Raw genomic sequence first — 27,348 nt, forward strand, 5'->3', positions numbered from 1 at the left:
AGTAAATATCGAATGCCTTTGTTTTTTCTTATTCGTATGTGTGAATGCAAAAATGTCAATAATAGTCAAAAAGTGTAAGTTTTTATATTGATTTTTAGGATGAATAATGGTTGCTTGTAAACGTAGCTGTGAATGTGAATCGGATCATCTACAAAACAAAGATTTGCAAACATTTTTGCAATTTTTAAAAAATTAAATGTGGGTGTGTTGCCGACCAGAATGCGTCGTCCAAAAATACCGTTGGACGTGATTCAATAATTCATGTAGCAGCTGACTCCGAGAGGAAGCTTAACTGCCTGTTTAGAAAGCGAAACAAATTGCTCCAATCATCAGATGGGGCACAACTTGGTCAGCTAAAGAATGAATAAGTGTGGTTTGTTGAAACTTAAAGTGAAGATGATGACAGCTGAACATTTTAGGAAAAAAGTAATTTATGGTGTCTTATAGTCTTATAGTATCTGATATTAAATGTAGTTACTGTATCAGTTATTTTCTGGCAATAAATGTACTTGAGTACCAAAGGTCAGTATATGGCAGTTAATCTACTTGAGTATCAAGAGTACAAGTAAAAGAAAAAAAAAAGTTATACATATATTAACATATATGTTTGTAAATACTCTATACTATATACTTTTGCATGTAATCTAAAAACTTTGCAGATTACACTACTTTTGTGTGTAATCTGCAAACTAACTAGCAACTAAATTTGTCAAACAAAAGTAGTGGAGTAAAAAGTACAATAGTAGTGGAGTGGAAGTATAAGGAAGCAGAAAATGGAAACACTCAAGTAAAGTACAAATACCTCAAAATTGTACTTAAGTACAGTACTTGATTAAATGTACTTAGTTATTCAATCACTGATTGCATCAGAGCAGCTGCAGTGCAACTACACTTCTTCTTCTTCTGTGCAGTATGCAGAGCAGGGGTGTACCCCACATAACTCTCCAGTGGTTTGTCATCAACAGATGTCAGTATTATTAGGGTCGCCTGTAGCTGCATTAATATCATTGTGGACCACATTATTTACTTGTATGAGAGAGCAAACATTCATGTATTGATGCAGCAATGATTGTGACTGTCATTAAAGCTACGTGTCTTCACAGCCACTGACTCTAGCTTCCTGTCACAGTATCTGACAGGATATGCAGTGGTGTGTGCTCTGACACAGTTCGCACAGCAGGAACCGAAACTGCTTTTAAAAAGATACTCTCTGGCACAAAGAGTCTGAGGGTACGAGTTTACGTTCTTATGTGTTACCTGGTTATGCGTGCATTGATAGTTTTTCGTAAAAGTTGCCAAACATCTGGAGGACATTCGGACCAAGTAACTCCTCATTTTAAAAAACAAAAACATTTGATGTGTAGAGCAGCAGAGACAGAAACTGAAGAGTGCAGACAAGACAGACACAAATATGAAAACCGTTCAAAGTGGAACGAAGAAGGAGTTTTTTTTTTTTTTTATTAAGTACCACTGCTGCAAACACTGACACACACACTGTATCTTATCAGTTGACTGGTTGGTTAGTCATTCTCAATTTCAATTCAGTACACAGCAAAGATATAATGACAACATTTGACTAATACAGCTTGAAAAATCAAATGAGATTTTCTGTGGATGTTCTTGGTTCCCAGAGTATGATTGTTCATGTTTATCGATGCCACCACCCGGATAGACTTTCCACATGAACACAGTCGATATCAATCTGTATGCACACAAAGACATAGAGGATATTTTACTAAAAGAGGAAGTGATATTTATGAATCTGCAGTCTGACTTGACACCATGTTGTATGAAGTTTCTCGAGGTTAAATAAAGGTTGAATTAATGTTGCGTTAAAACACGAGCAGCATCACCAAATTACAGTTTGTCCCAGTGGTCTGTTTGATTTTGCGCCAAATTCCAGGCCACCCCAGCCCTGTGCAGCATGTACCCAAAATATCCCTGTGAGTAAGTGCTGATAGTGCTCGCAGGCCTGATTCTGCAGGGTCCACATGCACTGACTCAACAGACATCACACGCCCTACTGTTGTGTCTTCATGCTCTGTGCTCTGAGTTACATATACAATAGATAGACACCACAACCTTCCAGGCGCCACTACTGACCTCTGTGCAGGCTGCAGGTATTTGCTCTGAGCGAGTTACAAGGTCAGGCACATTTCCATTTTAGTATATTTAGAAATGATTATTCACTGGGATTAAAAATAAATAAAATACTACCATTCTTTTTCGTTTGTAGTTTATATCTGTGCAGTATAAATGTGACTTTGAAGCAGCACCAATTTGACTGACTTTTTGTCATTTTAAAGAAGCACATACCAGCTGGTGAATCAATGGAAGAATAGATTGCAATCTTTTGCTATGAATGGTTGAAGAAGGGTAAGACAAGTGCTCCCTCTAGAGGAAATCTCCAGGAACCAGTCTTATCTGACTGGCTGTGTCCTGATTTGATTTGGCTAGTATTGATTTTGGTATATGTTGCCTTCCATTAGTTTACTTGCAACTCGAAAAAGAAACCAGAGCAAAAACCTGATGATGCAACCTTGTGAAAAGCAGCAGATTAATCTAAAAAATGTAGAATGCAAAAAGACAAAACAGTCACACCAGTGGGATAACATTTAGATTTTAGTCATTATTGTCCTACATTTAAATGTTCTGCATCTCTGTTTCAGGCTGATTACCTAATTCAATCCCTTTAATTTGTTGTATGTAATTTTGTCCTATCCTATCTACATCAAAGAGCTCCTGCAGCAGACGTTGCTCCTTGTACAGACTTGTGAAGTTAAACAGATGTGCTGTTGATAAAAAACACGTAGATGCCTTTTTTTGTTTTAGATTTTGAGAATTTTAGAAATAGAAAAAACAAGAGTGAATCAGTAAATACGTAGATAATTGTAAAACTAGAAGCAAGAACTGATTCTTTTTCCTTTTTCATTTTCCAGTGCAATAAAATCTTTTTTTTTTTTGAGAACAAAGGGGGGGAAATCCATTATTGATTTAATGTGAGAGGAATGAATACCATGTCATGTATTTTTACGTAATTCCACAGATGTTGTTACAGATTAATTGAATAAGAGACACATTTTCAGTAAGAGATCGATCATACCAGTAGCAGATTCAGTCATACCCAGAATGGGATTAAAGCCAGGATATGACTAAAAACCGGGTTACTAATGTGATTGTACACATACTCACTGACGTTCATGGTTGAGCTCTGTAGTATCAGGAGATGGAAAGTATCCAGCGCATATCGTATGCTGTAGTCTGCAGGGTATGTACGAGTGTACATTCAAAACTTTTAATAATGTTTTTATGAGGTTTTGTTATTCTGGCACCAGAGACTGCTGGTGAATCAGACATACTGTATGAAACGAATAAATCATAATAAGAAAATAATTATTTTGTCATATACAAAACGCTTAACATAATTTAGTATCAAGGCAGTTTGTGAAATTGTCACGAAACATAATCTACAGGATTTGTGTACATGGACGCCAAGTTTGAACTGTTTTCATGACTCAGCAGGACTAGCTCTCTTGCCAATGGCACATTTCTTTCACTGAATGAAACATGACATTTATGAACTGCACTGGAGTTGCAGGGAGGTGGTTACAGTGGATGGCAACCATACCAAAACTGTCATACTAGAATCCAGGGTTTGCATCCGGTTTGTTGTTAGGTTTAGGCAACAAAAGCACTTTGGTTTAGGTTAGCAAATAATATTTTCACTTTCTGAAACAGTCATGAAATTGAATCTATAGGATTGACTTTGGTTAGAGTCAGTAAAAGATTGTAATCTCTCTTATATCTTGATAAAAAAAAAAAAAACAACAGTTTGTGAACTACTGATAAAATGTAGTCTTTAGGATTCATATACATGGACACTTCTATTTTTAAACTTGAGCTAAGTGTCACAAAATAATTGACAATTTGTGCCTTTTTGTACAGAAATGAACTTAATGGAAAACAAAATAAATGTTTTTAAGAGGATACAACAAGGAGCCAGTGGATTGAAAATGTGGCCACTGAGATTACAGATTCCTCTCTGAATATGATTCCTGAATTTAACCATGTCTTACACACGGGAAATGTAAATGTTAACATTGGATAAATCAAAGAAAAAAGCAACGCATGCGGTCCAACTCTCTGAGAATGTGGATACTGAAGTATGTTTTAGTCTAATCAGCTTGTATTAATTAAATGTCAGTGTCCTTTTGTGTTTTATTGCAGTGACACTTTCTACAATCTTCTATTCATAAAAAACAACTAATGAATATAGTTTAAAATAATTAAAGTGTTTGTGTAAGTGCTCAAATCAACCGGCAGGGGGCGCTCGGCACGTTTTTCCAGCCGACGTCGTTCTGTGACGTATGACGTTGAGGCGAGCCGATCCAGCCTACACACAGCCCCGTTCATTTCCAGGCCGGGTAGGACCCCAGCAAAAACACTGCGATCGGTTCAACCTATGAAGATTGGGCTTTACAATCGCCATCCATCCTTTGATTAGACAACATTTTGTGGAAATATATCACTGTCACTGATCAGAAGGTACACTAAGACGTTGAATCGGTGAGTTATGGACGCGGATGGTTGTGTCAAACCTCCAGTTTTGCTTGTCTTCTCCGCTGCCTAGTTTTATTGTTGCTTTGTTCTGTGCAGCAGCCATTTTTAATCGCCTTGTCCTACATTCCCATCCCTGTCGTCTGTCCGCTCCGAAAGCCAAGAAAGGTTGAAAATGTTTGCACGGGTCTGAGTGTTTTACATACATTTCCAGCAAATAGGGTGTCAAATTATGTGAAGCACCACAGCACTGAGAAAGACCCGGCCTGTCAAGGTTGTTTTTGAAACACTAGACTGGAAGTTAAACGGGATTGCCGTTATGCTAGTTTTCTGTCGAAGCTAGCTAATGCTAAGTAAGAGCTGTTGGTTATGTTTTGTTATTCATGTGTGGTAGCTTGAACAAACACAAAATACGTATTCAGCCCGTATCTCCACAGTCTTAAGGTGCAGTAACAATAATGATACACATCTCTAACGTTACAGGACCTTGGCCGCTAGCACTTGATGTTTACATAGCCTAGGTATTTTTTCTTTAGCACAAGCTACCATATTTTGCTAGTGATGGCTAGCAGTACACCTAGGGCTCTTCTTGACGTGAGTGTTGTTGCTTTACAATTTAAGATAATGTTAAGTAGTCTCTCTAACACGATAAATTGACCAATACCGCTTTTTTTTTTTAGTTTTATTTGACTAGTCTGGTCAGATTGTGTTTTTGTTTCCGTGCAGCGAACTGGCTGGTGTCAGTTTCATGTGCTGGAATTAGCATTAGCTTTCAAAGAGGTAGCATAACGACACCTACAAGTAACATTAGAGAGGTCAAACGTTAATTTGCGGTCATACGAAATGCTGTAGTTATATCCAGTATATACATTTCCACTGCTTGTGGGTTTTTCTTTTGGTTGTTTGGCGGAAATAACGTTTAAAATGTAAACAAAGTCAAGAAATGGAGAACGTTAGCTGTCATGGCGTTAGCCTTCATGTCTGACTTTGCGCTAACTAACATTATATTCGTAACACGGTGTTCTTTGTAGAAATTCAGCGTCTTTTCTTAAATAAAAGTAGCAGGAAATGCCCTGATATGATCATAATTTCAATACGTGTCTGAATCGACCGTGATGGACAGATGTGTTTTTTCTGAAGAAGTCCCGGTAAAACGCCTATGCGGAGCTTTAACCGAGCGGCCTCGGTTAAAGCTCATGCGTTATGGGGTTGTCTGGTAGTCGGCTCAAACGACGATATTTCTATGCATAGGTTTGTGTATAAAATATTTAAAACATCAGATGTGGGTGTTCGCATCAAACGCTATTTCAGCGATAAAAAAAGATCATATTTAGCCTGTACTATTAATTCCTTGTCTCTTCAATAGGCACTCCACATCACTTAACATCTCTTGTTTTGGTGCATGTATTGAGCAATCTGAACTGTGAGTAGCCATCATAGAAATGTTCAATATAAAGAACATGTTTGGCTATGTGTCAGAAGAACATCAAACTAGAAACACATGCTGGGGTGTGCGCTCCATCTTATTGCAGTGTCCTCGTCGAAAATAATTTCATTTAAGATTTAAAGCAAAAAAAAAATCTGGTTGCTTTTGGACAAGACTTCAGCAGATCTTGTGTTATTGTAGCTTGTGGCAGATTTAGGTGTAGATGAATATAAGAAATAAGTTGGAATTATTTCTTATAATTTGAAATAGTTGTTGAAAATAATCAACATTTTCTGTTAACTTAACTCTATTCTGTAGTTATAATGTCTTGCATATTGTTGTTCATCCATGTTTTTTTTTCTTAGAAGTGGCAGTGCAGTTTACTCAATTACTTTGTGTATTTTGCCCTATTCCTGTTTGGGGCGGCTGCGGCTTAGGAACTAGAGCACGTCGTCCATTAATCGCTTGGTGGTTCGATCCCTGGGTCCCCTGGTTGCAAGCTGAAGGATCCTTGTGCAAGACACTGAACCCCAAATTGCTCCCCATTCTTGTTCCATCAGTGTGTGATTGGCTGAGCATCCTAAACAAAGAACTGTATCGCTCCTGATGAGCAGGACAGCAAGTCAGCCTCTTTTATCATTGTGTGATTGAATGAGTGACTGTGACAAGTGTCTTGAAGCGCTTTGAGTTGTCAGAAGACTAGAAAAGTGCTATTTAATGCAAATCAATAAACCATTTAATCAGGAGCGTTGATGCTCACAATTTCATGTGATTCAGGCTTTGATTTTGTCATATGTGAACTATAGATAAGCAGTAAATACAGGGTTATTCTGGTGCTTTGAGAACACACCAGGAGTCAAAGCCACAAATGCAGCATCAGTTGTACGAAGTAGCTCAGCAGTAAAGGAAGAATAGAGGGAAATTGAGTTTTCAACCAGGAAAGAGAATGGATTCTTGGCATTGCAACATCATGGTGCTTATTTCCTGCCAACAAGAACGTGGTCCTGTCGTGCTTCATTTTGCTTTGAATAAAGCGTCAAACATGTCAAATGATCAGACAAAATTGCATAAAGCCATCTCAACCCTTACCCTTAGTGGCATCGAGTCGTACTGACGTCAAGGTTTTGAGACGCTCTGAGAGTGATGAAGTGCAGCATTTATTTTGTGGCGTTCAAACCACAGAACAGCAAACATTAAAAAAAAAAACTCAGTAGCAGTATACCAGAAACCATATTTCAGTTTACTCTGGGTTATCCCATGCACTGGAACTGTTTTCACTGTGAACTATTTTCAACACAAAGCACAAATAAGTGAAAAAAAAATGATGATAGGGATGCTTTGATTTATGTCTGGCAGCAAGTCTGCAGCATTGGTTTTAATCACAGCTGCTCACAGCAACGTAATGTCGTTTGTAAGGTATGTAGTTTAAAAAATAAAAAACAAATGTAATCCTGCACAAAGAACTGTGCCTCTGAAAGGTCTTAGACAAATTGGATGCTGCCTTCAGGTCAGGATTGGGAATAAACATAAACTGAGGTTGAAGTGAAGTTTCACAACTAGTGTTAACACAGAGCGAATCACATTTTTTAATTCAATATCAAATGTGCAGTTCGGGTGCAATGACAGTATCTGATTTTTATCACACTAATCACTAATTTAACATTTACCCGAACACAGAAGGATTTTTTCCATATGTTTATGGCACTTCTTCAGAGCCGTGGTGGGAGTCCAAGTGGTTTTCTGTACAACTGTGGTGTTGCTGAGGTCGCACTGGGAATGCTTATGATCCCTGTGTGGCCAGGGCCCTGACATACGGAAGAACTAGCACCGACAAAGGGCGACTGATGCGTCACCTCACATTGGCTCACATCTTTTGTTAAATGTTGCACATGAACACATTGCAAAAACTATACAAAGCAGCCATCTGACCTCCAGCATGCATGTACAGTCTGCACCTGTGTGAGGAAATAACTAGTCCCTCGGTTTCTGATTTATCGGAGCAAAGTATCCATTAACCATATAAACATCACTTTGAATTTGATTAAATACTCTCCATATGCTCACATTATACACACAGTATGTCTAATTTTAAAAGTTGGAACTCTTATTTGCATTGCACTGGCATCTTCAGGCTTTGTTTTTATTCATGAAAGAAGAAAAGAAAACTTAAAGGGTAAATAGTGTTAAGCTGAAAAGACGATCAGAAAGCTAATCCACCACACCAGTGCCGATTCATGCTAACCGGTCACTTCAAACCATACTGTACCCAGCAGTGCCACACACCAAGCACATACTATGGGCGATGGTCTGGCACATGCGCTAAATGTTGGTTATTTTTAGCTTTCAAGCTTCAGTTTCTCTTGTTGCAATGGGCCGATTTTATCAGGTGTAGCTAGTTAATGTAAAACGGTCAGTTAACTCAGGTTTTAAAAAATCTCATCGTTGTGATCAGCCACACAATATTTTCCATTTTATGAGCCCTGATTATGAGCTGTTGTCTCTTTAAACTAATGTCGCCATATCATTACATCGGGGTCAAGAGGGGTTTTCTTTGTGGTGCACCTTGGAGTCGACGTTTGACAAAACCAGAAACAATGTCCTGGCTTCTCGGAGTAATTCACAGAGCTAGTTGTCAACGTTATCCTTTGTGATATTTGTTTGATAGACACAAGTAATTGAAACATAAGCTGTGCAAAAGTAAATAAGTAGGTTATACATCTCGTTTCAGTATGATAATCTATACATGCAATATATAAAATCACAGACGCTGCAATTTTTTTTATGAAGGTAAACTATGTGACCAAACAGCATTATAATGAAACACTGTAGTGCTGTAGATATGTCCTGGTCGACAAATCTAGTTCTCCAGATGTAAGAAAACGTGTTTGCTTGGTATAGACCCCAAAGGATCCGTACATAAGGTAACAATTTCTTCTTCTCTTTGTAGAATCTGAAGGCACTGGGAAGAGGCGCAAAACAAAATTTCCATACTCGATGACATTACATCGCAATGTCCGATCGTTTGGGGCAAATAACCAAGTCCAAGGATGGGAAAAGCAAGTATTCCTCACTCAGCCTATTTGACAAGTACAAGGGAAAATCAATAGAAACTCAGAAAAACGCAGGTAAGTTTTATTATTTTGTGTTTTTCTCATTACTTAAACACTCTTTTTTACATCGCTGTTACCCTGTTCTCATCCCCCTTGCTTTATCTGCCTGCGTTTTCCCTCCCAGTAGTTCCGCGACATGGCTTGCAGAGTCTTGGCAAAGTGGCCACAGCCCGGCGCATGCCCCCACCTGCTCACCTGCCGAGCTTGAAGTCCGAAAACAAAGGAAACGATCCCAACGTGATTATTGTGCCTAAAGACGGTACGGGATGGGCGAACAAGCAGGAACAACCCGAACAAAAGAGGTGAGGGGAGAAAATGTTCCTATCATCTTATCGTTATTTCAGAGTTCAGGTAAATCGACTGTGCTATAAGTCATTTTATCTTAATATCAATCGTAAAGCGTAAGGCTGTCAAGCACTGAAAGAATAATGAGTTTTTCCTACGGCAATGGAGAGATGCGTTCTGAGAGACCAGCATCAACTTAAACGGATGTTTTTCTCCTTTTTTAGCATTGGAAAAAAGTAAGATGAGGCTTTGAGCTTTGTAACGCTGCAAAGCACTCACCTTATGACTAGAAGTAGCTGTCGTCTTTACACCAGCTCAGAGTTCAGTCTGTGCTCTCTTATGATTTTGTAGTACCAGTGCCTGTTTTGAATGAAGTTCATCAAACTAACAGTTTCTTTTTCTTCTGTCTTCTTTGTAGTTCTATTGCATCAATACCACAGCTGCCGGAGTTGCAGCCACAGCTGGCTTTACAGAAGTCTGTCTCCAATCTTCAGAAGCCCTTACCGGTAGCCAACCAGGAGGTGTGTATGTGTAGCTGACGTTATGTTCAACCTGGGACTTTTCATCCTGATTTTTGACCATTATGAAGTTTCTGATTAAACATCTGTCCCCCAGTTGAGCTTTGAGTAAAAGCCCTCCGTAAAACACGACTGCAGATCTAAACCAGAACTGTGGAGTTTCTGTGCAAGAAAACGCTCACTGCAGTCTTAAACTAAATATGACTAAACGACTGACGTACACTCCCAGCGTTAATAATCCATTTGGTACTTTTTGGCAAGTATCTCACATTGTCAGTGTGTCCCAGTTTGTATTAGGTCCCCTTGACTGTATTAACAAGTTCAGTTTGAGAGCAGCACCCATGAACAGAAAAATCTTTCTGCCAGGTACACATAGATTTTTTTCTGACTGTGACCTTGGTTTTCTTCATTTCCACAGAACACAAACACAGGTGGACCAAAGCAATGGGCCCAGCTAAATGGAAAGGCAGTAGAGCAAGATGGTGAGTCATCTCATTTATCTATAATTGAGAGTGGGTGTGTTTAAAATTAAATGACATGCAAATGGTGAATGGTACGCAGTCCAGACTGTGACTGGAGCACATGTCTTTGCTAATTCGTACAACACTCTTCTGCTTAAAATAGTAAGAACAAACATGTTTCATTCTCAAAATCAGGTTCAAGGGCCTCAAACCGACTTCAGCCCTTCTCTCACGAGGAATTTCCCACGCTAAAGGCAGCTGGAGAACAGGACAGGGCTGGCAAGGAAAGAAGCGGCTTCGATCCGTCGTATGGGCCCGGACCAAGCCTCCGCCCCCAGAGTAAGTCTGGTCTCTCAGGAATTGATTGGCAGTTTCATAAGTTAAAAGATTTTAAAACAATAATGCAAATTATTAGATGTCTGGAAGCTTATGATACTGTTGAGACACATTAATGGCTCATTGATAAACAGTAACAAATTCTAACAATGGGGGTCCTTGGGATTTAAAATGTGGCAGGGGGACAATGGCTGTCATTTTTTTTAAGTTTATAGTGGCAATTTTGGGATGATTAATACTGGCTGTTTCACTGTCGGTACACAAAGAGCAGCGATTGACTTACCACCATAAAATTAACTCCTGTCATTAAAGACATGGAAATGAGTGTGTTTTTAGGTTAATTTCATATTTTGTCAGCGCAATATAGAATTTATTGTAATCGCCATCTCCCCTCTTCAAGATGTGACGAGCTGGAGGGAAGGTGGTGGCAGGAACCTTCAACCCTCGTCCCTGACCCTCGGCCTGCCAGCAGATCCTGAGGGTAAGATCACTGCCCTGGGTGAGACCGGCACCCCTCCAGCCTCATCTCACCCCTCCACTACCACCGGCACAACCTCTTCTAGCGTAGTGACAGTTCAGTCACCAGTCCTTGACCCCAAGGAGCCTTCCCTGCGACCCGCCCAGCCTGTCCGCAGAACAACCGTCCCTACTGCCCTGCAGTACCAGCTTCACCACACCTCGACTGCTGTCTACCATGACATGTTGCCCGCATTTGTAAGTACTGTATGACTTTTTCAGGTGGAAATGCTTTAAAGACAATTTACTGGTTTTAAAATGAGCAATAACAAGTTAACTACTTGTGGTTCCCCATTATGATCACATTGTTTGGTCCTGCTGTGTTCAGATGTGCTCTAAAGAGACGCGTGAAGCCCCAGGTACAGAACATGTTCCTACCACCGTTGCAGCCCCAGCCCGATTTGACAGCAAGCCTGCCTTTAGGCAGAGCTATGCCAAACCTGAACTTGTCAAGTAAGTACATTCACACAGTGAGAGAATGTATTCATTCACTAAAAATCGTGACATCTGGTAATTACTAATTTGTATTTTTATCATCTCTGATTGCAGTGGTGATGTGAAAAGAGAGAACCGCTTTGTCCGTGCTCCACCTCGACTCTCCTCTCAGCCCATCCGCAGGCCTGGTGACAGACCACAACGCCCTGCCATCATTAATCCAGAGGACCTGAAGGATCTGGATGAGCTTGACAATGACTGCGAGGATGGATGGGCTGGTCAGTATTTCTTAAACTTCTTTAACTGCCTTCAGACCCCTCTTACAGTGAGGCCAAATAAAAGATTTAAGTTGACTGTGTGATGCTACCTCAGGCTTCTTCTTCAGCTTCTTAATATTTATTGAGTTTGCATGTAAAGTACTACTGAATAACCCATCATATGCCAGCATTTATTACCATGGTTACAATGACTCTGACTGAGTCTGATTCTAATGTAGACTTCAAACAGTTTCTCTATAGCCTGCGTCCACAGTGTAACAGGCAACCTTCAAGATGAAAATGGTGCAGTTGCTCCTGTTCTCACATATGCGCAAAAAACAGTCAAGTACAATTACATAGAGAGAAAAGAATTTGCATAATACAGTAAGTCAACTGGTAGGTCAAAGTAGCTCAGAGAGTCGATGATCCGATGCAGCTCTATCTTTAATTTTAGCTTCTGCAGGATTCTCTGACTCTTGTTATTGGGTTAAACTGGCTAATCTCTTCACGGTATCAGAAACTGAATGTCTTAAGCAATTGTGTGTGACTTCTCAGACAAGTGGCTCAGGACACAGCTAGGTGACTTTTAGGTTGTTGTTCAGCCTGATAGTAGTTGCTGTAATTCGTCTGTCAAGCTCAAGTCTCTCCAAGCATTCTCAGCAGACATTTTTTACCAGTTTTGTAGTCCTGGTGTCTGTCTGCAATCACAAATTTGTCAGTAACAAAAGCATTTAATTTATCACAATCAGACAGGCCACTACAGGTATTGGTCTTTGCAGTATCTTATCTGTAAGTAAACAGGGCTTTTTTTCTCTCCACTTTAAGAATACAAAAGTATGGTTGTTAACCATCTGAGAACATGCTGATGGGATACCGGTGCCTGTTCTCAGATCGCTACATCCCGTCCCACAGCACCGTTGCTGACAATTAGTGTGTTGTTTTCTCAGGACTCCATGAAGAAGTAGATTACAGTGAGAAGCTCAAGTTCAGTGATGACGAAGACGAACACGGTGAAAAAAAGATGTGGTGAGATCTCTTTCCTCATAGCTCATATTTGCTCTAAATAAGATGAAACTCTTGTTTTTTTTGCCAACATTCAGAGTTTTCATTTTGTTCTGTTACTTTTTAGGAATGACTGGGAGAGGGAGAGGGAGAGAGAGATCCAGCGTGACTGCCAATCCTCCCTAAGTTCAGGTGAGGTGTCTTACCCCCAGGAGGGCCCTGAGGAGAGTTATTCTTACCAACACCACCATCACGAGCCTCCCAGGAAGACCAGCGGCAGATATCTCTCTACAGACACCTCGGTAACTACACCCTATACTGTGTTTTTCCACTTTCATCCTTCCCTTTTGAGATTACTTATCTTTAATCTCAATCTTTATCAAACTCATTATGATGTTGTCTATAGTTAAAACGCATCTCCTTCTTTAATCCCTCTGTGACTGTAGAGGATAAGGCAACACTGCAGAGCATATGAATAACAGTGCGCCTTTGCACACCCTCGAGTGAGACTGTCATTGTGATTTGGGAGAGATGACCTTGCAGTAACCATAGAGATATGTGTCTGACTACTTCTACTTGCCAAGCCCTTTGCTTGGCAAATGAATAGGATGTGACAGACATATTGGAAATAAAGATTATGCCTTTGTTTTTTGGCCCCTTTCAGCATGAAAAATTGGTCTGACAAATTCCCCAAAATAAACAAGTAGAGTTCCACTACATATTAAATAATTTCTTTCACTAAATTAGTCTCTAAGGCTTTAAGTTGTCAATGTGAGAAAGTGTGCTTAGCAGACAAAATAATATCCTTAAAGGCTAGTGGTCTAAGGTTTTAAATATGTAATGGTTGTTTTCCGAGTGTGAATCTGGCCTGGGACCCTGTTTGCTTCTGACCCTTCCTCCCTTCCCCCCCATGTTTCAATAACTGAGAGGGCAATTTTTCTGAAAGCTAAACATGAATCAAACTATCGGGATACATTTTTGAAGAAATCATTTGATTTGCTTGGGATTAATGTGTTCTGTTCCATCTCTAGGTCCAGCAGAAAAACCAAGGTGAGCCACTGGCTGACCAAGAAGATCACCAGCGCCCCTCTCAGGCTCAAGGACCTGCTAGGGCAAAGTATGTGTCACCTGAGCTGTCAGAAGCTGTTGAGAGGGCCCGCAGACGCAGGGAGGAGGAAGAGAGGCGTGCCCGCGAAGAACGACTTGCTGCCTGTGCTGAAAAACTCAAAAAGCTGGATGAGAAGTTTGGGAAGACTGAGAGGCAGACATCAAGGACGGACGAGGGCCAGAAAGAGGGAGAGGGTAAAGAAGTTCCACTGTCCCCAAACAGGGACCAGAGTAAAGGCCACCATGAGAGCTGGCAGTACAGCACAAAAGGTAAAAACTGCAAGTAGACTTCTAAGCATACGTATTGTAAATAAAGATTATTGCAGAATATAACTAATGTTTCTGCATGTTTTCCAGATGCAAGTGAGTGTGTCCCCGACAACTCTCCTGGCCATAGTTACCGTGAGGAGCCTGGCTTCTCCAACTACCGTGGCAGCGAGGATGATGGCCAAGAGCCCTCCTCCCCCTCAGGAGACTACAGTGGACGTCATCCCTCCAAACCCGTCCCACCCCGCTTTCAAAAGCAGCCGCAGCACCACCAGCAGCAGCAGCAGCAGCAGCAGCAGCAGCAGCAGCAGCAGCAGCAGGTGAGCGCCAGCTGATGTCCCCTTCTAACCCATAAAATCCTAATCCCACACTAATGCATCAATGTATTAGTAGCTTCTTTGTGAGAAGAGGGCTTCACGGAGACGGGTTGTTTTCAGGTTGCAATCTCAAGAAAAGCAGTGAGCCTGGTGAAGGGTATTAACCTATTTGTCTTTTATTGGATTGTCCATTGTTAATTCTTGTAAGGGATTTTTGAAGCTAATGTTGTTTGGTTATCCCATGCAAGAAGTTGTGGGCAGCGTTGGCTTAAAAGGTCAAGCTTTTGACCGCAGGGTCACAGGTTCAAAACTGCCACCACTGAGGTACCCTGGAGCAAGGCCCTTAACCCCAACCGCTCCAGTGGAGCTGCTCAGAGGCTGACAGATCAGACTGTGGTTGTTCTGAGCAGCTTCTAGGAGTGAATGTGTAACTGTGCGAATGTGCTCAGTGCATTTCTGGAAAAGAAAACACTGCTCTCAGTGAACCCTCCCTGAATAAATAAAGTTTAAAAAAGGAAGAGGAACAAGAAGACGAAATGCGATCTATAGCGGATGGATGCATTAATTAGGCATCATCCTACATTTCAAATTACAGGTGTTAATATTAATGATGACTTTAGCTGTTTTGGCTTACTGTCACACTCTCATGACTAACTGAACAAATGAATAGAACAGAACCATTGCTAGTGTTACTAGTAACACCTCTGCTTTTCCTACAGGTCAAAATGTCTGCTGTGAAAAAGGCCTATTGCTAGACTAGTTGATGTATTTCTCCCAGAAAAAAAGAACACAGACTGTAGATTTTGCCTACCATCTCTTACTAGTGTATTTCGTGTATACATTCTACAGGAACAAGTATACAAGATGCAACACTGGCAGCAGCCAGGTCACCCTCCCCCATCTGGCTCAAGCCACGCCCAGCGAGGCTACTACCCTCCACATGTCCTCGGGTTTGATCCCCGCTGGATGATGATGCCACCTTTCATGGATCCCCGCATGGCCCAAGGGCGATCTCCTGTGGACTACTACCCCGGTGCTGTCCACTCTTCGGGTGAGCAGTAATTCTTGAAAATTAGTGCAGATGGTTTCCTCCAGGCTTTCTATCATGGTAAAATTTGAACACTGTTTTCAGCAGGAATGATGAAACCCATGATGCACCAAGACCACTTGAACAGCCCTGGATCCGATGAGGGATGCCATCCCAACCTGCACCAGGAGAGAAGAGCCCCTTCCACTGAGCCTTACCCTATGTGGAACCAAGATGGCTACCCCTTGCGCAGCTTCACTCCACCTTACCAGAGACAGCATGAAAGCTCGGACAGTGGTCAGCCAGATGACAGGTCAGTTATTGTTTAAAAAAATTTTGAGCCTGTGAATTTTGCAAAAAATCCCTGCAATCGGTCTGTTTCCATCATTCTCATCTTCTTGTATTTTATTTTTTTCCACAGAAGTGATATGGCCTGCTCCCAACAGGACTCTTATGAAGAGAGGGCCAATGAGTGCTTGAGCCACCCCCAAGATGATCTCCCCCATCATGCTTACCAGAACCGAGGCTCAGACAGAGAACACCACGGCTTGCTGACCACTGCTCAGAATCATGCAGATGGTGATTACCCAAAGCAGGATTCTAGAGACAAGCATCTGAAGGATGGACCTGAATCTCACGATGAGAACTTAGATGGCTCCAAGGACAGCTGGAAAAGAGATGGAGGCCAGAAACAAGATGGAGGACTCAACAGTGCTCAAAGTCAGTGGTCTGAACCCAGTTCCAGTTCCAGTAGTAGTGTCAGCCAGCCATCTGAGACCAGTGGGCGCCCCTTGACACGCAGAACTGGGCCTATCAAGAAACCAGTTCTCAAGGCTCTCAAAGTGGAAGACAAGGAGAATGAGAAGCCCAAACCTGAACCTGAGGAGAAGACTGTCCCTTACCGACTGGAGAAAGAAGTCCTCACTAATGTTTACGACTTGAAGAAAGATAACCAGCCTGCCAGCAACAGACGTTCAGCCTCACCTGCTGTTGAGAAGCAGCCTGAAGAGAGGCAGCGTCAGTCACCAGCTCCAGCCAAAACAGAGAGGCCTCTGAGCACCCACAGTGATGACTCTCCCAAGGAGAGCACCTGGGACAGTGGAAAGAGCCAACCACCTAGAGATAGCCAGGAGAACCGGGAGCCCCACGCACCACGGCGCAATAACTGGATCTTCATTGATGAAGAGCAGGCCTTTGGTGCAGTTAGGGGAACAGGTAGAGGCCGCAGTCGAGGCTTTAGAGAATTTAGCTCTAGAGGTGGAACCCGTGGTGGCCGAGGTGGAGACAATCTCAGAGGGGCTTATAACAACAATAACAACAGCAGTGGTGCTCAGCGCACAGGCAGAGGTCGAGCACCACCGAGGGACCTTGTCAAGGTGGAGGAGTTCCAGAGGGGCAAGCCCCGGAGGCGAAATGTCAGTGAGACTTTGAGCGAAGCGTCTGAGTACGAGGAACTGCCCAAGAGGCGCCGCCAGAAGGGATCTGAAAATGGAGAAGGTTACACAGAGTCTGGAGAAGTCCGTAAAGCTGATAGAGACTCTTGGAGATCCAACAAGGTGTACACAGAAGACCAGACAGCACAAGATTCAAGAGAAAAGGCCAAGGCCAGCAGGAGTTTTGGAGGTCGTATGCTGCCTCCCAGATTGAACACCACTGGGAGTTACAATCGAAGCTTTGGAGGATCCAGGGACATTTCTACATGGAGGGGCCGTGGGCCCCAGTTTACTAGCAGTGGTAGCTCCATGCAAGAAAATGGTTATGGTCCCGGAGCCGAGACTACTTACTCCCGCAGACCCCCTGTTGAACGTGAGGCTCTCAAGTACCCCCCTAAATTCACTGGCTCCTTCATGGAAAATGGCACAGAGGACCGTGAAGGAGAATACTACTTCGACAATGACAACCCTGACAGGCAGATGTTAAGGAGACGTCGTCCACCCCGTCAAGACAAGCCCCCACGCTTCCGCCGTCTACGACAAGAACGTGAACCTGGCTCCAACCAGTGGACAAGTGAAGAGTACATAAATGGGGACTTTGCAAACCCCTGGCCTGGTCGCCCCAAAGGCACCGGGGAAGACAACTGGCCTAGTGGCCACTACTCTGGTGGACGCCCTAGCCAACACGGTCAGGCAGAGGAATGGGAGACGGGATCCGAAAACAGCGACTTTGGTGACTGGCGAGAGAAGCGAAGCGGGAGTGGGGGTGCAGCTACACAGGGACATGGTGATATTCCCTCAGACTCTGGCCACAGTGAACCAGGCTCCAGTGAGAAGAGGGAACTTTGCAAGAGAAGCTTCTCCAGCCAGAGACCACTGGTGGAACGGCAGAACAGGAAGGGAGAGCCATCACTGCTGGAAGCGAGCAAGATGGCACGTACACCTGATAATCCCCCTACCTCCTCCTCTAACAGGAGTGACAGCTGGCAGAATGGAGGGACATCTTGTAAGAGGTGAGTTGAATAATGAAACATAATTTGGGTTGAAGTTATTTGTCGGTTATATCCTGTACCCATATGTATTGCTACTGGGAATAAAGCATCCTCTATGTGCTTGGGAATTATATTAATGCTCTAGTGTCTTGTTTCAGGTCTGCTTGTTATAGTTGCTTAGAAACCAACAACCCAGTGTGTCACCTATATTGTTTTGACTTTTATATACTCTGACTGACACTTTCACAGTGATGGGATTGAACACCAATTTTTTGCTCATCTTAATTTCAAGAAACTAGCAGTTCTGTGTCGGAAATGTATGCAAACGAGTGCTTACTCCACATGGAGAAAATGTCATTGTTGCGTTAGATGCCTAGCTTTTACCAGCATATTGCAGGTCGTTCTGATTAAGGTGAATTCTAGTGAACGTGTTTGTTGATAACTTGTACTTGTTAGCTTAGTGTAGGGCAGCAGCAAGCTGTGGGACGAATGTTCCCCTTTCTGGCAATAAACAGGAACTGTCATGGTTTTGTTGCCCGGGTTTCTTGTCAGCATCCTTTGGAGGCAGCGTTTCTTATTTATATATATATATTTTTTTTTAATGTATACCTTGTCCCATTTTTCACTTTGTTTATAAGCTGCTTGGTTTTTGCAAAAGTCCCTGTAAATATACACTAAATATACATTTAAAATCAAATGAATGACTAGAGAAGGGTATATTTGATGTTAAATTCAATGCAACATTAAGTTTGAATAAATTTTTATGACGATAATTCATTTCCATTGTGGTTTTAACAGTTTGCGTTTTTATGGGTAGTCACACAGAACTTAGGTTTTTACAGAGCTTCTTCCATGATGAACACAGCATTGCACGTGGTCAGTAAGTCAACTGTGTAGACTCGCTATTGGAGGGTTTTGTAGCCTACTGATACTTGAGGCTACAGGAATTGGTTTGAGATGGAAGTGGTAGGGAAAGGGTGTAGGAGGTGGTTTGAGAAAGGCCCATAGTTTGCCTCTGTTTCTCCTGCTATTAAACAAAGTCTATATTGGTACTGAGCACTTCACACCATGCAGTCTATCCCAGGAGAGGATGTAGCTCAGTTTCATTGGATAGATGAATGTGGGAAAAGGTGTCTGTGTCTATCTGCAGGATTTTCTCAATGAACAACACTGCATTTTCCATTAACCCCCCCTAAGCCTGAATTTAAAGTCACTCTGTTACTTTTTCTTCTTTCCACCTGCCTTTGCTGAACCTAATTACTAGAAAACATGTTTTAGATAAGATTATCAGAAGTTTTTTTTGTAACTGTTACATTTTCTTTAATGTTTTTAGCAGTGCTCAGAATACCCAATTAAAGCCTCCTTGTCTCTCTTCCTGTTTGCAGCAGGGGTCCCGATGAATCGGGCCCAGTCTACAGCATCGAGCAGCCAGAGGAGAGGGAGTCCAACGAGACCTCTGGGAAGAAATTGGACAAGGAGCTGAAGCAAGGACCTGTCAAGACAGACATAGCTGAACCTCTCTCCCAGTATGAGCTCAGCAGCTACCCAAGTGAGTCTATTTTTTTGTTTTTGTTTTTGTCCATGTTGATGGAAATTAGCAATTGTTATAGTGATCTTTTACCATCAACATTGGAAAAAGTCCCTGGACAGTCAGTGCGGGTACATGACTACATTATAAGTTTTAAAAAGTTACAGATAATGTTCAGTACTTCAGTACCTATACATCTTCAGATAATTATGCATTGACCACCTGCCTATTTTTGTAGTTGAGGGGGACACGGGACCAGTTTCGAATCCAGATGGATACCAGGATGCCTTGTCCAAAAAGCAAAGACGCCCACAGGAAGATGATAGAAGGAGGAAGGAACAAGGAGCTGCTGTAAGTTGACATATGCTCAATCCAGATGCTTGGTAATCAAGCCAAGGTTGAACAAAAAAAGTGTGCAGTTTGTTAAGCTGTTTCTCTGTTTCCTGTATAAGGTGCCAGTGAAGAACAGGACCATCGCATCCAAGATACCACCACGTTTTGCCAAAAAGCAGGGAAGCATGAGCATTGAACAACCTGAGGAAGCGCTTTCTTCTAACAACCTGGGAACGGAAATCTGGGAGACCAATAGCTCAGGTATTAGACAGAGCCCACTTTGTGTCAGTACTTTATTCTTGATGCTTCTGTTGCTGCTATGAAGCAGAAACCTTGGAGACGAGATCAGTGTAACTTTAAATTGTTTGGAGAGCATATTTGCTTAATCACTGCACATAGAAAAATATAGCTTTGTAATATTACTTAACAGGACTGCTCAAATATTAAACAAAGTTTGTGATGATGACATTTCTTAACCCTTTGTCATTGTTTAAAAGCTAGCGGTAGTTTTTTATTTATTTTTTTACTCTTTAAAACAACAATATTTAAAGTTCTCGTAAATGTTATAGTGTTTGTATAGGTGTCAGCACATTTCATGTTTTTTAAGGCAAAAGTATGTTTTTCAATATCAATTTTAATTTGTGTAAAAAATAGACAAATTTGTATTCTTCACTAACAGCATCCATTTATGTGTTTTAGCGCTTTCAGTGCAGTCTTCAGGGGGAGACTCGTGGACCAAACAGGTGTCTTACACTGGGAGCGAGCCCAACTCTGAGGTAGTAAAATGCAGTTTGCTCTCTGAAACCTCCACCCACACTGTAAATACTCTGTGCCTGCATTGTTTTTCTGCAGTTAACATTTTTCTTCTCTGCCTCATTATTGACAAATAAAAAATCTGCTGCAATGGTATTGGATAGCTTCAAGAAACAAACAAATGAGTGCATTTTTATTTTCTTGGCCAGGATTCTGATGCTGGCCCAGAGCAGAGTAAAGAACAGCACAAACCAGGGCCCATTGGAAACGAACGCTCCCTAAAGCACCGCAAAGGCTCTGAAGGTGTCGATAGGCTGGAAGGTGGCCCTATCACACCGGTTAATGGTGTGGACCTCCATGTGGACACTGTGCTGCCTGTGCCTCCTATTGAGTTTGGTGTCAGTGCCAAAGACTCTGATTTCAGCCTGCCACCGGGCTCCACCCCGGTGCCTGTGTCCAATCCTGTCAACAAGCTTCAGGACGCACTTACCACCAATGTGAGTAATTAAATATCTACTTTTTTGTCAAAGAAAGATGTCTTTTTCTATCTTAAAAATCAGGTTTTGACTTGCCACGTATTGACCCTGATTTCTTATTTATATTTAATCAGACGGCTCTCAATCAGAGTATCCCGATGCTGCGCTCCAACCACCTGCAGCCTGGCATTAACCTCAATCCAATCTCCTTCCCAAGTGCTGACCTCACTCTCAAGGTATTTGAATTACAATCCCATGCACACAGAGCAACATCATATTTGCGAAACTGTGCAATTTAAACTTGCATATGAGCTTTAATTGTTTCTTTTTCTTCAGATGGAATCGGCTCGCAAAGCGTGGGAGAACTCTCAGTCCCTCCCTGAGCAGGGCTCTCCTGGCGGAAATGCTTCCGGTGCTCAGCCTCCCTGCAGTGTTGGCTCATCCAGTGGTGTCAGCTACAGTTCTTTTGGAGGGGTTTCCATGCCTCCGATGCCTGTGGCATCAGTAGCACCTTCCATGTCCATGCAAGGTAAAACTGCATTTCCTTTTCTCTGTTTGATGAGCGCTTAATGTTTGAGTAGAACTAAACGTAAAGCATGTTGTTTCCTGTCCCTTCTTTAGGTAGTCATATTCCCCCGTTGTATCTGGATGGTCATGTCTTTCCCAGCCAGCCGCGCCTCGTACCTCCCACCATGACCCAGCAGCAGACCTACCAACAGGTATAGAGAGAAACACACACACAGTCATGCTAGTTTGTGTATCGGCAGAATTATAACCATGTTGCATTTGTTCATCTCTTCAGGCGGCTGCAGCCCAGCAGATTCCCATCTCTTTGCACACGTCTCTTCAGGCTCAGGCTCAGTTGGGGCTTCGAGGAGGTCTACCTGTCTCCCAGTCCCAAGAGATGTTCAGCTCTATTCCCCCCTTCAGGTACTATCACTTAAAGTTTTTCATTGAGTTCCCACTGGTCATTGGCTGTTCAATTTGATCACATTATCGGTTTCATGTATGTGGCACCAGTGTGTATTCTGTTTTCCTTCCACTCATTCTGCAGCCCTGCTTTGTCTCCCTCCCTTCAGGTCCCAGGTTTACATGCACCCCAACCTGTCACAGCCCAACCCTATGGTGCTGTCAGGCGGAGCCCCTCTCAAAGGGCCCTACTCTGCTTTCCCTGGCATGCAGCCCTCAGACATGGTCAAACCACAGTCAGGCTCACACTATCAGCCTATGAATGGCAGCCAGCAGCTAGTCTATGACAGCCAGATGAACCAGGGGCCTGGGATGGGTTCCTCCCAGCTAATGGACTCTCAACTCATCCAGGTGAGTGGAATTGAAAACAGATTTCAGAGGGATTCAATTAGATTAAACATAACATTAATGTTAGCCAACAAGGTATAAGCCTTCTTAGCATAAATAGACCCTCATAAGAGTATTGACTGAATTGATAACTACATAAACAATGAAGTCTTGTCTTTGTCTTCACAAGGTGACGATGCCCCTGCCTGGCTCTCAGCTGCGCTATGGCTCAGCTCAGCAACACCTCATCCTCCCACAGTCAATCCAGCTGCAGCAGGGACAGAACCTGTCAGTCGGTGGCCCACGCCGAATGCTGCCACCTGGCTCCCAGCCTGCTGTCATGACTGGCAGCCGAGAGGTGTGACTTACTGATCTTATCCTAAAACTGTTCTGTTTAGACCTTAGTGCAATAATGGAAGTTAAAATCCATGTTATCAAATGCAGCACATCTCTTATCTATAAATTAGCTGTCCACAGTTGTTGACATGCATTGACAAGTGTGTCTGTGTTATTGCTTTTTTGTCAGGGCTCGCAGATGGAAATGAAAGGCTTCCAGTTCTCTGACAAGCCCAATCATTCCCCAGGCATATCTGCAGGGTCATACAGGTGAGTTGAAATGACTTTTGAAAATAGTATATTAAATTAGTAACTCCCTGAAACACTCATATTCACCTTTTACTTTGTGAAGAAATGTGCTATGATGTATCACAAATTCAAATTTTAGGAAATAGATTATAAAACTATCTTTTTCTTTCTCTGCTCTCCTCATCAGGCCTGGGTCTGCCAGCCCCAGTGGGAAGCCCTCTGGTCCTGGAGGACCCGTCGGGCCTCTGCCTACACATTTTGCCCAACAGGTACTTACTCTTCAAATATACTTTATTCACATTAAAGGTTACACAGGAACACCTAAAGTTGAAGAGTTAAGTCACATTTGCAGCAACAAGTGAAGCTGTTGTCAAAAAGTGCTCCATGTCCATCTCAAGGTTCACTTTTAACAGGGTGTGCGTCTTAAAACATTTTTAAATTTAAATGTATAAATATTAGGCCTTAAAAGTCATTACATCTGTATCTGTGAGGTGTAAATTGCCACAAACATGTATCTGATTTTTCCATCTTTTAATTACTTCTGTCAAGACGAGTCAAGCTCTTATTCGTGACAGTCCACATTTGTAATGTTACACATCATTACACCTACCTTTTTACTTAATATCTTACCTGTTGGCAAAACGTAGATTGACCTAACTCACTCTAAATAACCATATTCTTACATGAAACCTACCGTTGCACAGGATCAAATATGTGCAACATACCCTTTTATAAATACCTGCAATGCTCGTGTGCGTGTATACGAAAAAGATGATTGGTCCAAAAATCAGTCTTAAAATTGGTTAGAGCTTTATCTTTAAAACATTAAAATGTAAGTGTCTGATACCTGTAGACACCCTGGTTTTATGAATCAAGATTTAATGATGATGATAATAATTATTGTGTGTACGCATCCACAGTTGGAATTCAGTATACAAAACTATATTTTTGAACACACGGATCAGATGCGATTGAACAAGTCTTTGGATCATGTCTGAAAATGCGTGAAGAATTTCAATACTGGCAAGCTTATTAATTGTCTTTTCATTTATTTCCCACCCCATCATCTCCTCTCGCCCTCCCTCCCTCCCTCCTCCTCCCCCGTGACCGACAGGTCCCACCTGCTCAGGGTAGCATGGTGATGCACATGCGGCCCCCCACCACTGGCCCTTTCCCCAACCCCATCCAGAGACCAGTCATGCAGGTCAACAAGCCTGTCATCATCCGCTCCCCCCCTTACCCCAATCCCGGCCGCGACCGCCCCCCACTCCACCCCTCCCTCTGCCCCTGAGCCCCCTGTTAAAGGGCCAGAGGATGGCATGAAGGTGAGCCACCCACTGTAAATATAGGTAATTTAATTTAATCCATTTTCTTTTTCTCTATTTGCATTACTTGTGTTGTGTATTTAATAGTGTGGGCCTTTGACTTTGAGTATACAGTTAGTTACATGTTTATCTGACAGATCTTCATAGGATACATTTTTAGTACTGTATGACTTAATAATGACAATATAATTCTTTACTGTTAATAGCAGTATTGATAATACTGTGTGTGTATAGACTAAACTGTGCTTTACTGTGACAATGTTTTCACAAACATAGATTTATCTGAAATGCCTATCTAAGCTTTCTTTGCTGCAAGCTAACAGTAATGACTTGAATTGTTAAATATAATCAAATATGAATAAGGCTTCACATGTTTTTGGATAATCTGAAGTGCATGCTGCTTCTCAGGAAAAAGCATCTCTTAGCTTGATTTGACTAAGTAAATGTTGTTATTTTTTTATCTTTCAGCAACTTTGCAGATTATTTAGCATCTACTTTTCTTTACCTGATCGCTGAGCATCCTCTTTGGACTATCCAAACAAATGTTAATGCATTAAATGTATGGTTTCCCAGGTGCTATCTGGTCGTAGTAACTCTTCTTCCTCTTCTTCATGCAGAATAAAACCATGCGAGAAGTTCGCAAGGCGGTGGGCGAGGGCAAGACATCATCCGGGGGCATGACCAGCAAACTCCAGGAGCCCCTGCCCTCCACAGGGCAAGCCAAACCAGCACGCACTGGAGCCATCAAACCCCAGGCTGTCAAAGTAGAGGAGGGCAAGGCGTAACAATGGACCTTAAAATCCTCATCACCACCCAGCCTGCCAACACAAGCCCCTTGACCAATGTCTGAGCTTTCGAAAACCCACCTGATCTCAAGGCACAAAGGCAAGGGGCATACACGCAGACATCATAATGAATTACTCCTCTTGAACTGTCAGAACTGGACATTATTATTTCACACCACGTATAGAGATATATAAATATATATAAATATATACATAGACACAAACAGTCTTTTAAGCAGATCTCTTCAAGGTCCTCTTTAATTTATTATTAGTCACTTTTAAGGGGAGATTGGTTGAGAGAAAAGATATGTTTTTTTTTTTTTGTTACTCTTCAAGGTGGGGAAAAGGAAAGTGGCCAACTCACACAGATGGTTCATTTTTCATACCATTTTGCCAAACTGTATTTACTCCCTGTTTATGGACTGTAGCCCTTAAGACCAGGCAGACACTTGATACAACTCACTATGAGAAGCAGAGTCTGTTAAATATTTTTAAACAAATTTGAACCGCAGCGGGGCACTTTTTTGTCATATTTCATTGGCATTTTTTGCTGGTAAATATAATGTTCAAGTCATCACCACCCATTCCTCCTCTCTGCAAAGGACTTCTTTTATTAACCCAGAAAAAAAAAAAATCCTCCAATTTTTGGACATCACTGCATGTCAACATGGCAAAAGTCGAGTGCATCACCCCTTGAAATGCATCTTCTGGGGTCCTCCACCCAGCTCATGAACTGTGGCGCAACTGCTTAGATTGGTAGAAACGATTTCTTTTCTTAAAACTCTGTTCTTTGCTTTTACATTCTGTCGCTCGCTCTCTTCTGTATGTAAATTGAAAGGTGGACATTTTACCAAAATCATGTTGCTTCCATGGGAACTTCACTGGCATTGATAACAGCGTGTGCATGTGACCTGCGGACCGTGTGTGTAAACTCGCAGGACTCCTGCCTAGAACCTTTCACAAAGACTGTACCTGAACTCAGCATTCATAGTGCTGCCATCGACTGTGTGGATTTTGATCAACCAAGCTGGCAACAATTCTTTGGGCTCTTTGTGAAGTCGTGCGTGTGGGGGGGAGGAGCCGCATTCACAATTGCTGTAAAGGATCCCTCCCCCTCCTTCAAAATAGCTGATTGAAATGTTTGCTTTCTTACTGCTTTGTTTGGGTTGTAATTAATCAAATTGTCTGTTTATGAACATGTGATGTAAGTGATGATTTTTACGTCCCTCGGCTTGGGGCGCTTTGCTTTTTCTTTTAAGGCTTTTGAAAGACTTTTCTCTCTAATTCCGTTCAAATCCCACACAACAGTACTGTGGGGGCAATTCTGAAGAAACAGACTCATTATCTCCATTTGATTATTCAGCATCTGGTCTCTGAGGTGGCACTAGCAATAACTGCAGCCTAACTATAATCACAATCAGGGTCCAAATAACTATTTTTTTTTTTTCTGTTAGAATCTAATGATCACAAACGAGGGGCGTTTAGCATTGCTTGTTGAATTAAAATACGCTCTTTGCTTAAGCTTTTTTGTGAGCACTGCAGTTCCAGTGGACTACGAAGGACTTTTAAAGTGTTTGTTCTATTTGAAAATGTGAAGCTGTTGGAATCCTCATTTATTTTGTTTTGTTTTGTTTTTTCTTTTTTGTAATGGACACTCATTTTGAAACTTCACAATGCCAATGTCATAACTGGTTAAATGTTACTGCTTACCATAACGCTCCATGACACTACAAAATGTTACGATTTATCTTTATGACAGTGTTTCACTGGTATATATGTATATGCATACTTAACTGTACAGTCAAGCCTTGTCAGCCAGGGGAGGCTTAAACCCACATTTCATTTTAGATATTGTGGCACTATAAAGGATTTAACGTTGAAAAGGTCACTGTGTTCTCAGAATGGACTGCTTTCACTTGTTGATAGGTTTATTATCGGGCTTGGAGTGTTTTGCCTCTCATCCCATACTGCAAAAGATCTTGATGCTTCTCCATCATTGTACCTTGCACCAAAATGTTGCCCTGACGTTTTTTTGTACTTTTAAGATGCATATTTCATTTTGTCAGAGGACCAGTGCTTTCTACAGCTGATCCAGCATTCTATTTATCCTACCTGATCTTTATCCTTTCAGATATTTGGTCATTACTCTCCCTTGTTTAAAAAAAAAAAAAAAAAAGAGCTTATTGAAAGAAAAGAAATAAAGCAGTTGTGATTTCTTAAA

General features: G+C 41.9%; 1 protein-coding gene across 1 annotated transcript; it reads left to right on the forward strand.

Annotated features, from left to right (window-relative positions):
- The first annotated feature begins 4,430 nt into the window (after positions 1-4,430).
- On the forward strand, positions 4,431-27,348 carry prrc2b (proline-rich coiled-coil 2B). Its single transcript, XM_073477372.1, is given in 32 exon segments — positions 4,431-4,566; positions 8,931-9,108; positions 9,218-9,395; positions 9,797-9,899; positions 10,315-10,378; positions 10,553-10,696; positions 11,094-11,407; positions 11,538-11,662; positions 11,759-11,922; positions 12,849-12,927; positions 13,031-13,205; positions 13,935-14,280; positions 14,368-14,597; positions 15,444-15,645; positions 15,730-15,934; positions 16,043-18,067; positions 19,432-19,595; positions 19,813-19,925; positions 20,027-20,168; positions 20,607-20,683; positions 20,870-21,157; positions 21,271-21,372; positions 21,473-21,665; positions 21,758-21,855; positions 21,939-22,066; positions 22,216-22,456; positions 22,623-22,790; positions 22,959-23,038; positions 23,205-23,286; positions 24,132-24,275; positions 24,277-24,342; positions 24,960-27,348. Coding segments are annotated over 31 exon segments (6,723 nt in total). The 5' UTR covers positions 4,431-4,566; positions 8,931-8,993; the 3' UTR covers positions 25,128-27,348.

The sequence above is a fragment of the Pagrus major genome, chromosome 12 (assembly GCF_040436345.1).
Source record: "Pagrus major chromosome 12, Pma_NU_1.0".
NCBI lineage: Eukaryota > Metazoa > Chordata > Actinopteri > Spariformes > Sparidae > Pagrus > Pagrus major.